This window comes from Mandrillus leucophaeus, unplaced genomic scaffold, assembly GCF_000951045.1.
Source record: "Mandrillus leucophaeus isolate KB7577 unplaced genomic scaffold, Mleu.le_1.0 Scaffold414, whole genome shotgun sequence".
NCBI lineage: Eukaryota > Metazoa > Chordata > Mammalia > Primates > Cercopithecidae > Mandrillus > Mandrillus leucophaeus.
In genome coordinates this window covers 1,263,230-1,275,611 of record NW_012104410.1, presented here as the reverse complement: position 1 = coordinate 1,275,611, position 12,382 = coordinate 1,263,230, and the positions used below count along the sequence as shown (strand labels likewise).

Here is a 12,382-nt window from a genome sequence, read left to right as displayed (position 1 = left end):
CCTCCCGAGTAGCTGGGACTACAGGCGCCCGCCACCTCGCCCGGCTAGTTTTTTGTATTTTTTAGTAGAGACGGGGTTTCACCGGTTTAGCCAGGATGGTCTCGATCTCCTGACCTCGTGATCCGCCCGTCTCGGCCTCCCAAAGTGCTGGTATTACAGGCTTGAGACGCCGCGCCCGGCCCCGAAATATTTCTTGTGTGTACTGACTTGGAAGGAACTCCAAGATACATTAAGTGAAAAGAAAAAAAAGCAAATTGCAAGATAGAAGATACAGGAAATGGCCGGGCGTGGTGGCTCATACTTGTAATCCCAGCACTTGGGGAGGCTGAGGTGGGCGGATCACCTGAGGTCAGGAGTTCAAGACCAACCTAACCAACATGATGAAACCCCATCTCTACTAAAAATACAAAAATTAGCTGGGCATGGTGGCAGATGCCTATAATCCCAGCTACTCAAGAGGCTGAGGCAGGAGAACCGCATGAACCCAGGCAGTGGAGGTTGCAGAGGGCCAAGATCATGCCACTGCACTCCAGCCTGGGTGACTCTGTCTCAAAAAAAGAAAAAATACAGGAAATTCTGTCACATGCTATAACATGGATAAACCTTGAGGACCTTAGGCTAAGTGAAATAGGCTAGTCACAAAAAGAAAAAGACTATGATTTCACATATATGATGTATCTAGTCAAACTCACCAAAACAAAAAAGTAGAATGGGGGTTGCCAGGAGCTAGGGGGAGTGGGGAATGGAGAGCTGATATTTAATGGGTATAGAGTTTCAGTTTAGTAAAACGAAAAACTTTTGCAGACTAGTTGCACAACAATGGGAATATGTTAATACTTAACACTATTGAACTGTATACTTAAAAATCATTAACATGGTAAATTTTATATGTGTTTTTAATCACAATTAAAGATTTTTGTCCCAGCTACTCCAGGGGCTGAGGCACAAGAATTGCTCGAACCCGGGAGGTGAAGGTTACAGTGAGCCAAGATCACACCACTTCACTCCAGCCTGGGCAACAGAACAAGACTCTGTCTCAAAACAAACAAACAAACAAAAAAAAACAGATTTTTAAATCAAAAAAAAATTTTTTTAATTTAGAAAGCCAGATTAAAGTTGACCTAAATTGCTGGAAACCAGGAAGTAAAGCATTACAATGAGAAGCTCTCATTATCAACTCTGACATATGCTACTATATGGGCAGTATAATATACATGAATCATAAGGTACCATCCAGTCTATCAGCTGCTGACATGGCCTAACATTTGCTAGTGATGGGAATGGATTAAATGAGGGGAAACTAACAAGAATTTCATCTGTAAATTCTCCCTGTTTGTCCTGATGCTTCAGAAATATGAAAACATTGGTGGTCAAGAAGAGCCTGGTTGGCATAATAAGCCTGCCTGTCCTTTAAGACTTTTCCTTCCTATTCATTCTGTCCTTCAAGTCACCTTTCTGGCTCATTTGCATCACGATCATGGTTAGCAATTTATTCCATGTTTACCACTCTTCCAGTGAAACTGTCTGCTTCAATTCCCCACTGGCTTCTGATTTTCATAGCAATCTCCTGGTTTATAAGCTTGTTATCAAATGTGAATTGTTTATCTTACTTCACCTTTATCATTGCCTTCAGGGGTGGCAAGAGCAATTTATTAGGTTGCCTCTTGTCTTTATAATATACCAGAATGTGCTTAACCATTTAATTTCCCTTCCTTAACCAGGCTTGTTAAAATTTGAGGCTCAGCCTAGGCATCTTATATAGCCTAAGGGTTGTTTTAAATAGCATTTTATAGTTCAGGGGCTTTCTTTCACGAGCAGTTCCATATGTCTGCAGTTGTCTTAACCTCAGGAGGTTCTGTTTTTGCACATTGTTCTATTTTTTTAGCTGGCTAATGTAGTAGTCACTAGATTAAAGAATTCTCTATTTTGTTCTCACCTGTGTTCCAAAATATGAAAAGTAAAAACTACCTGTCTGATAACAGTATTGGTTTCGTTTGAGAGGTAATTAGAGTAACTAAGATTGGGAATTACTTATAGGAGTAAGTTAAAGCAAACAGATGAAAAAGAAATCTTCTATCCACTAATATTTTTCAAGCTTCCACAAAACATAACTGATACAGGGCAGTGCTTACCAACTTTTTTGTGTCAGGGGTTACTAGTGATAGATGAAAATGCTAGTGAAGGGAACTAACTACCCCCAACTTGCCTGTGGAAATGGGTGAGGGATGGCTTGAACTAGTAGTGGGCCCCCAAATCAGTGTATTAGCACACCAGCAATCCATTTCAACTTCAGCATACTAGTCGGGAGGCTCTGGATAGAATAGCTAGAGGATAGGAATAACCCTGAATTAGCACTTTTAGAAAAGAAAAAGAGAATGACATTTTATTTAACTTTTTGTTCTGTAATAAGAGTAACCAGCAATGAAAGCACTATGTTCAATTCAATGTGAAACTGAGACTTCATCCTGAGATTTCTGATTCTGCTGAACTTACTAAGATTCAGAAATATTTTAAATGTGTAGTCACCCTTTTTTTAATCCAAGTTTTCTTTAGACTATATTGTTCTATTATTACAGTCTCTTGAAAAAATCCAGTGTGCCTGGAATGCTGTAGTTTTACAAGAGCCTGTTATCGTTTTACCTACTGACATACTTCTCTCTTTCAGCTGACTCCCTGGACCCTGAGAAGCTATTGCAGTGCCCCTATGATAAAAACCATCAAATCAGGGCTTGCAGGTTTCCTTATCATCTTATCAAGTGCAGAAAGGTAGGGTCATAATTTGCCCTCTAACGCCCTCCTGAGTTCTTTTAAAAGGCCGTGTTTTATAAACATCAAATAATTTTATCATAAATGTTTTAATTGATTGCCAGAATTGTTTTGAGAATCTACCTCTCTTAAATACCAACATTTATAGAAAGGCATTTATTCATTCCTTAAGATAAATTTTTTCTTGTTTTGGTTTTCTTCCCATTAACTAGTGACAAAGAACCTTTTATAAATAGCATCTCTAGAGTCTTCTCACCCTTTGTAAAGCAGACTAATTTTGCTAACAATGAGAAATCCTGCCCATCTTGTAAATGTGATGTATCCATCGGCCTAACAATGATTGAGTGCTATAATTCACTTTTTCTGATTATTTTGTTTAGAAATTTTAGAGCTTGAACAGCTAGAAGTTAGCCCAAGAAAAATTACTCCTAAAAATAACTGTATCTCCAAGTTTCAACAATAAACATCTTTAAAAAAATAATAAATAAGGATTTTCTTTCTGGCCACTCTTGTATAGACTTAGCTGATATAAACTATTTTCATGCTACATTAATTGAGACATTTTGACAATGTTGTTAGAATGCTGATACAGAAGCCAAAATTCTGCTAGAATTTATGCTTGGAAAGCAATTGAGGTATGTAATCCAAACTGCATACAATTCAGCTTTAACATCCTTTAAAAAGTGCTTGTAATCCTGGAAACATAATTTATCTTTGTTATTTCTCCAGCTCCTTTCAATCTCGAGAGCAAGTATCCCTTAACATTAAACCTGGAGAGTATGGATCAGCAGATACCACTACCACATTGTCCCTTCTAGGCTCTCAAACATTTCCCAAATGGAGCCAAGTGGTAAAAAAAAGACACTATCATAACTCCCCTCTTCTAATGTTCTTAATCTTTGGCCACAAAACCTTTGTATTGAATGCCTGATACCACTTATGAAAATGATGGAGATGCCTGCAAGTTTCTCACACCTGTATATTTTTCCAGCCTTCTCCCTGCTTCATATTATTTTTTACTTTTTCAAGTTTCATTTATGACATATCTTTTATTTTCCTAATTAATTTCTTAATTGTTGGTATATTTGCCATAGGATATAGGTGATACTAAACCCTTTGTTTTGTTTTAAAATAAGGAACTTGGTCAGCAAAGTAGACTCTATCATTTGGATTTTTCCTTAGTGAAATAGCTGAAATAAAGGTCAAATTGTTCAGAGATTCATTTCAGGTATCATTACTTTAAGTAAGCGTCACTGTGTTAATCTGAAAAATCATTGGTTTGCCTCTTCCGCGGCTCCCTTCCAACAGCTATTTTCCAGCACTATTGTATTGCAATAGAAGGGACACTACTGCAATGCAGACTCAGAGTGTATTTTAGTGTTACTGTTCATCCTGAATATCAGCTTTCAAAGACATCCAGAGAGCTCTCTCATTACGGGCGGTGCTGCCTGAATCATGTGACTCTGAGAAATAAACAGCGGGGAAAGATGTCGTTCAAATACCCAATCCTAAATTCATTGTTTAGCTCTACATAAAGCACTTAAACCCCAATATCTGTGTTGTCAGTCTCTACAATCATAACAAAAAGACTTATGTTTCAATGATTTTGAAGTAATTGTCTATAAGAACAATAAATAATTCCCTCTTAGTTTTTTACTATGAGTTTGTTATAGTTAAGCCAGAAATTTACTGAGAAAATTTAGGAGAGGCATTTGTAGAATAAGGCTTAGCTACTCCCCGTTGACTTTAAGAGATTCAAAGAACTAACAGATCCCTTAATTTTGGTTCCATAGAATCATCCTGATGTTGCAAGCAAATTGGCTACTTGTCCCTTCAATGCTCGCCACCAGGTTCCTCGAGCTGAAATTAGTCATCATATCTCAAGCTGTGATGACAGAAGTTGTATTGAGCAAGATGTTGGTAAGACTCAGTATCTCAAATGTTTCAGTACTGGAGGGTAGCTCCTTCAGATTTGTATTATGCTACGTTGTCGGCTTGATTTTTGGCTTTCATTGTTTCAGAAGAACAATACTTTTCCACCTTTGAGATTTGTATCATGGCAGCAATAGGTTTTCAGATTGTACATGTCATACTGTTTTCTCTCCTGAACAGCCTAGTTCGTTTTACTAATAATTCATCTAAAAATCTTTCATTGCCATAAATATGGTGAACATTTTTGTTCCTGCTTTTCTTTCTTCTGTCAGCAAAGAGATACGATCCCTCTGTTTAGCTTTTATACTATCCATTTTTCAGAAATAAAGACCCAACAGGCTACCCTGCAACCTTTTAAGCTCCTAGCCCCTTTGAACACAATAACTTGGCAATATCCCCCTCTTATGTCCAATCTTTATTGTCTTGCAGTCAACCAAACCAGGAGCCTTAGACAAGAGACTCTGGCTGAGAGCACTTGGCAGTGCCCTCCTTGTGATGAAGACTGGGATAAAGGTGAGCTGCCTCTACATCTTTTTCTTCACAATGTCTAAATCTCAAGTCATTTGCTTAAGACAGAAGAAAGATTTTCCTTTTTTATAAACATACCATGTTGTTCAGAATGCCTTATTATTTTTATTGGGCCCCAAAACGAGCACATTTGTATCGCTGTGCAGACACGTGGAACAGCCGATCGCTCTTGATTGGAAAAAGCACTTCTTTACATCTGTTTTTTTCCATAAATTGTGTTGTACCATCTGTGTTTGATTGTTACTAGGCACGTTTATTATTATTTATGTTGCTTGTGTTTATATCCTTCAATTAAATTCTTGCTACTGTGTCACTTAGGCAGGGTACTTGATCAATTTTTACTTGCTTCTGCAAAACGTAGGTGTATTATTTCCCATCTTATAAATTCAACCAACATGAACTGCTGGTGTCTTATCTAGTAGCACCACAAACTATGTTTTGCTTCCTTTGACAGATTTGTGGGAACAGACCAGCGCCCCATTTGTCTGGGGCACAACTCACTACTCTGACAATAACAGGTAAATGAAATGGTCTCAACCCAGCATGGCCTCCCAAAATCAGGGTGTTCTGTTACCGAGAGAAGCCACCGGAACATCAATTGATCACTTTCTTTAACAATGTTCCTTGATGGTAGTTTAGATATTGTTTTGTCGTTTTTCATATTTATTCCTTGATTCATAAAAAGGTCATGTGCTTTGTGCCAATCATTAGGGATACAAAAATACATTATCGTTTAGCAAGGGTAACAGTGGCCCCAGAATTTCGTGTGTCTTAGTTATGTTTTTTGCTAGGTTTACATTATTTTAATGCTTTGAAAAAATTCTCCCACTATACCGCTTGGATCATTTTTATTTTAGGTAACTAGTGTATAAGGAAAAAGTAGTCTTAAAAATTCTTTATTTGAGATTGGAAAATCCAGAGTACCTATTAGGAAAGAATATGCATCTCTTCTTCCCACTGATTTTGTATCTAATTTATTTTTTTAGAGACAGGGACTCTGTTGACCAGGCTGGAGTGTAATGGCATGATCATGGCTCACTGCAGGCTCTACCTCCTGGGCTCAGGCAATCCCCCTGGGCCTCTCAAATAGCAAGGACTACAGGGACCCACCACCACACCTAGCTAATTCTTTATTTTTAGCAGAGACAAGGTCTCACTATGTTGCCCAGGCTGGTCTCAAACTCCTGGCCTCAAGTGATCCTCCCCACTCTGCCTCCCAAAGTGTTGGGATTACAAACCTGAGCCATCATGCCCAGCTCTAACTGAAAACTAGAAGATTTCTGGCCAGGCACAGAGTAGCTCATGACTGGAGGCCAAGGTGGGAGGATCACTGAGGCCAGGAGTTCAAGATCAACATGAGCAACACAGTGAGATCCTGTCTCTACAAAAAATTTTTTAAAAACAAAATAAGCTGGGCATGGTGCTGGATGTCTGTAGTCTCACCTACTTGGGAGGCTGAGACCAGAGGATCACTTAAGCCCAGGAGATCGAGGCTGCAGTGAGCCATGATCATGCCACTGCACTCCAGCCTGGGTGACAGAAAGAGTCTTTGTCCTAAATAAAATAAAAATGAATGAAACTATTTCTCATTAACACCAGTACTCAAACCTTGGAAGATCAAGTTTCAAACCCAAATGAGAATACTTCTGGTTTAGGAAATGAAGGAATAAGATGCTATACGTCACTTTTTTCCCCAAACAGAATGCTTACCAAATTTTTACTTTTTAACTACTGAGATCAGTAAATAATTTTAAGTGTATACTATTATGTGCATTAAGATAGAAAAACTTAAAATGAATTCCATTGGCTACAACTTTTAATTTTACCTCAGTCGAAGATTTGCTGCTTTTGGTTTGGTTGCCTTAGCACTTTGTTTTATCTCTTATGTTTATTGAGTGAGTTGATGAGCCTGTCATACAGCTGAACAGTAGATGGCATTGCTGTTTATCTCAATTTCTAGAAAATGAAAATGGTTAGACCCATCTTAATGCCTGTACAGAACAGGGAGCTTTCCAGAGAAGTAAGTGGTAATCATTCTAATTGCCGGAATGTTTTGATGGAAATGTGTTTACATTTCAGATGAATGTAGGTTGTTGTTTTTCCCCAAATTACAAAAAACACATTTTGATTATCTTACGTGTGCCTGCTTGAATGATACTGATCTGCCGACATAGCCAAATTCATCTTTTTGCAGCCCTGCAAGCAACATAGTTACGGAACATAAGAATAACCTGGCTTCAGGCATGCGCGTTCCCAAATCTCTGCCGTATGTTTTGCCATGGAAAAACAGTAAGTGAAACAGAGGCAAAATAGTTTTACTCTTTTCATTGTGCTAAATACAGTTGATCTTGATTATTCAGATGTGTTCAGTCTGAACACCTTGCAAGGTCTTCCATGACCCTTAAAGTGAGTGCCTCCTTAAATTTTATGCCCTAAGCACCTTACTCAGTTCACCCTACTGACCCTGGTTAAGAGCAAGAAATTATGAACAGGAAAGTGTAAGATCACAGAAGCCAAAAGAATATTTTCAAAATGGGGTGACCACTGACATCAAATACCATGAGAAAATTTGGGAACCAATAAAAAGGTTGATGATTTGGGCTAAGAGGAAGTTATCCCTGATTTTTTTCAAGGCATAATATCAGTAGAGAATTGGGATCAGAAATTGGATTGTGAGGGCCTAAATGGGTATGAGTAGAGAGAAAATGAAAGTCATAAGTCATAAGAACCAGCGTAAAGAATGGTATTCAGATGTCCTCCCCAGACTTCAGAGGTCATGCTGGGTAAACAAGTACTAAATTTGTATCACATTACCCTCATAATGAAATTTCCACATAGGGAACACCCAAGATACTGTCATTTTTACTTAATACAAACTTTCTTTTCCAATTTGCCCCTAGATTCAGATTCTCTTGATTTCAGTCTGTGCTACTGTTTGAGCTAATTTTTAGGTGGCTAGAGGATTCACTTTAAAACATTTTTCCCTGGATACTTGCATTTCCCAAAACATGAAGTCACCAAATTATATGTCAAAAGGCTTGATAGGTAAAGGTCTATTTTCTCTTCCCATGCCCTTGAATGAAATCTGATTACTAATATTAAATTCTTCTACTTTTATATTATAATTCAGTATACCCAGGAATAAGTCATTTGTATTTAGTAAGAATAAGGGATGGAGTGAATTTCAATTGGCATGGTGTATTTATTTTGAAATATTTCTACTTGTAGATGGAAATGCACAGTAACTGAATACCTATCTCATCAAGTAAGTGTTTCAGTTTTATTTCACTATCTCTTCAGATGGTAGCAAGATTTAACTGGACATAAAGCAATTTGGGTCCAATTTTCTTTCAGATTATGGTATCAAATTAAAGCTTTGTGTGTGCATGTGTTTTTTAAGTATGTAGCCTCTGTTATGGCTTTACACTCTAATGAATAGGCATTTACTGGTTAAATTAGAATTCTGTTCGCATGCCAAGTTGTTTTCTCTAACATTAGTACACATTGCCTTTTTTTTTTTTAGTCAAAGTTGCATTCTAGATCTATCATGCCTCTTTTAATGGACTGAGATTAATCAGACAGCTGTGCTTCACTGCTCTGCAATTCATTCCCTGTGCAGTACAGTTTAATACTCATCAAAAAATTCATACTCTTTTTAATGAGCACTTAAAAGTTTTGGGTTTCTGGCCGGGCACGGTGGCTCATGCCTGTAATCCTAGCACTTTGGGAGACTGAGGCGTGCAGACCAGTTGCGGTCAGGAGTTGGAGACCAGCCTGGCCAACATGGTGAAACCCTGTCTCTACTAAAAATACAAAAATCAGCCGGGCATGGTGGTGCACGCCTATAATCCCAGCTACTCGGGAGGCTGAGGCAGGAGAATCGCTTGAACTGGGAGGCAGAGGTTGCAGTGAGCCAAGATCACACCATTGCACTCCAGTCTGGGCCACAGGGTAAGACTATGTCTCAAAAATAAAATAAAATTTAAAAAATAAAAGTTTTGGGTTTCTAAGAGTCTTACACTGTCGATCTTATCTGAGTATTTGATTTAGCAGAACCTCACAAAATCTATGTGAAGAGACCAAAATCTCTCTCACTTTTCACAGATGAAGCCTTTCCTTTAGGTTACCCTAAGTGCCTGTGGCAGAGCCAAGTTTGATCCTTCAAGTGTCGTCTTGGCTGAGGTTGCCCACATACATCGCTTCTGGCAAAGGAAATGTTATAAAGCCTGAGAATGGGATTATATCCCAACTGTTTTGGAGTTAGTAGGCCCTCAGTGAATATTTATTGAATTAATGAATAATTGGCCTCTTGCATTCCAGTCTGTTCACGCTCTCTGAACAGTGAAGCAGATAAATCTGTGAGTTAGTTTCATTTTGTAGTAAAACTGATGTTTCTTCTGGTAAGAAGCAGAAAAGAGATGCTAAAAGTTAACATCCCTTAGCTATAGACAATAATACTTATCAGTTGCTTCTAGGTACCAGCCATTTTTCCTAGTAGATTCTGACGTCAAATTGTTAAATACGTTTGAAAGCCAGAAAATGGGATTTGGTCCCAGAAGGACGAGAGATACAACAGCACTGGGGTACATCAGGAAAGCATACATTGAGTGTGGTGGTATACACCTGTCATCCCAGCTACTTGAGAGACTGAGACAGGAGGATCACTTGAGCCCAGGAGATCAAGGATATAGTGTACCATGACTGTGCCTGTGAATTGCCACTGTACTCTAGCCTCAGCAACACAGTGAGACCTTGTCTCTTAAAAAACAAAAGTGGGGAGGGCTGGGCACAGTGGCTCACACCTGTAATCCCAACACTTTGGGAGACAAGGCAGGAGGATGGCTGGAGCCCAGGAGTTTAAGACCAGCCTAGGCAACATAGCGAGACCCTGATTCTTAAAAAAAAAAAGGGGGATTGGAAGAGAAGCATACATTGAACAGACCTGGATAAATGGTGAATTTTGAGTTCCTCTCTGATATGCTATACAAGGTGTCTGCAATCAAACAATATGAATAGCTGTCTAGTAAAAATGGCTACTCTAAGATGAAAATCTAGGAGAAAGTTCTGTGTCTATAACTTAAGACCAGACCCTTCTCTCCTTTGGGACTTAACTCTTTGCGGTTAAACTCCTTACATACTAAAAATTTATTTTTCTGTGTAACTTCTGAGGAATCAGAAAAATAATTAGGTTAGATAAGAATCCTTAAGCAGCCACAGACCTTATCCTCTTAATAAAAATGAAGTTTGGGTTTTTTGTTTGTTTGTTTTTTGTTTTTGAGATGGAATCTCGCTCCCATCACACAGGCTGGAGTGCAGTGGCACAATCTTGGCTCACTGCAACCTCCACCTCCTGGGTTCAAGCAATTCTCCTTCCTCAGCCTCCCAAATAGCTGGGATTACAGGCATGCACCACCATGCCCGGTTAATTTTTGTATTTTTAGTAGAGATAGTGTTACACCATGTTGGCCAGGCCGGTCTCAAACTCCTGACCTCAGGTGATCCACCCGCCTTGGCCTCCAAATAGCTAGGATTACAGGCAGGAGCCACCGCACCTGGCCATTAAGTATTATTTTCAATGCCTGTTGTTGCAGAATTCTCTGGTTTATTTGGAAGGATACAAAAGAAATAAAAGATATGACTGTGCCCTTAAGGAACTTAAGTGTGGGTGAAATGTTTTTGAATGTACACACATGACAGGGGTTTGTTCACTTAGCACTTAATGTGTTTTATCCTATTTATGTTTTTATCAACAACTCCACTTTTTACTAGACAAGTACCTCAGAAGCAAGTAGGATCATACTAATTCTTGTCCCCTGATGTACACTGTAAAAGCTCAAAAACTATTTTTGAACTAATGAGTAAATACATTATGTGAGAAAAAGATCAAGATAAGTTAATTGGAGTTAATCCAGAATTATCTGAATCAATTTCCTGATATTCTCCTCACTTGTAAAACTCTTGACACAGGAGTGTACATTGATTTCTGTATAGAATGTTTTTAATTCAATTAACAAGTTTCTCTGTGCTCAGTGGTACTAAAGAGTTAAGGGTCAGGAGGTACTTGGCGTTCTGCCATTAACAACAGCAGATTCCTCCGTTGGAACAAGATAATTTAATTGGGTTGTAGTTGTGTGGCCCATTGTCAGATGTAGTTGGTGCTTTTTTCATTGAAAAAACTAAGAACTTTTATTCTCCATTTACTTGCAGATGCCAGACCCTAAAAGACTCTTGCTTCTTCTTGCTACCAGTGGGTTCTTCATTTTCCTCCTAATCTAATTATAGAATGATAAACTCTCTGTGACTTTCCAAACAAGCATGTCTTTTTCCTCCCCCCACCCCACTTGAATCCTTGTTTGATGCAAGTACCCTCATACTCAGAAGCTTCTAAATAAACCTTTGATACAGATTGCTTAATAGTTTGGTCAAGTACCTGCAGCCCCAAGATCGGAGATCACATCTAATTCCACATTAATGAACCATAGTGATTAAAAGTTTTCTTAAAAGAACTAACTGAAATAGACAGGAAACTTGGGTTAGAAAAAGAAACTGTATATTTGTGTTCTCTGATACACATGGACCAAATTCCTTTTAGTGTTTATAGCAATGGACTTTTTCTGATCAGTTCATCTGTTTATCCATTCTCTGAGATATTGATAACATTTATATAGCAAAATACTCCATTCTTATTTATAGTCTTTAGGACATCTTACCGCCTATTTCCAACCTAGGGTAGTTTTATTTATCTCCCCATATTCCAGCTAGAAATTGTACTAGCGGTCAATCTAAGTGTGGATTATGTAGGAATTAAGATTGGAATGGAGGGGAGGAAGTGTACCTGTGGAGAAGAGATGGGCTTTCCACCTGTGTGTGAAATTTGATTAAACTTCAGAGTTTAAATGTGTAAAGGCCCTGCTGACTGCCCTGGGATACGTGTGTAACAACTTAGATTTCTGAAATACCCAAAGCTCTGGCTATCCTAGCATCCTGTGGATCCTTATAAGGAGACTTTATAATCTCCCCAGACCAGGTTTTGTTTATTTGGATTATTTTGGGGTTTTGTTTTTTGTTTTTGAGATGGAGTTTCACTCTTGTTCCTCAGACTGGAGTGTGGTGGCACAATCTTGGCCCATTGCAACCTCTGCCTCCCAGGTTCAAG

General features: G+C 38.6%; 1 protein-coding gene across 2 annotated transcripts in view; it reads left to right on the top strand.

Annotated features, from left to right (window-relative positions):
* Positions 1-11,640, top strand: part of GTSF1 (gametocyte specific factor 1) — a 17,690-nt gene extending 6,050 nt beyond the window's left edge. For both annotated transcript variants that reach the window (XM_011992630.1, XM_011992631.1), the window contains exons 3-9: positions 2,666-2,766; positions 4,560-4,686; positions 5,128-5,211; positions 5,681-5,744; positions 7,421-7,515; positions 8,455-8,491; positions 11,434-11,640. In XM_011992630.1, the coding sequence (XP_011848020.1) occupies positions 2,666-2,766; positions 4,560-4,686; positions 5,128-5,211; positions 5,681-5,744; positions 7,421-7,515; positions 8,455-8,471 (488 nt within the window). In that variant the 3' untranslated portion in view covers positions 8,472-8,491; positions 11,434-11,640. The remainder of the gene's footprint in view (positions 1-2,665; positions 2,767-4,559; positions 4,687-5,127; positions 5,212-5,680; positions 5,745-7,420; positions 7,516-8,454; positions 8,492-11,433) is intronic.
* The last annotated feature ends 742 nt before the right edge of the window (positions 11,641-12,382 follow it).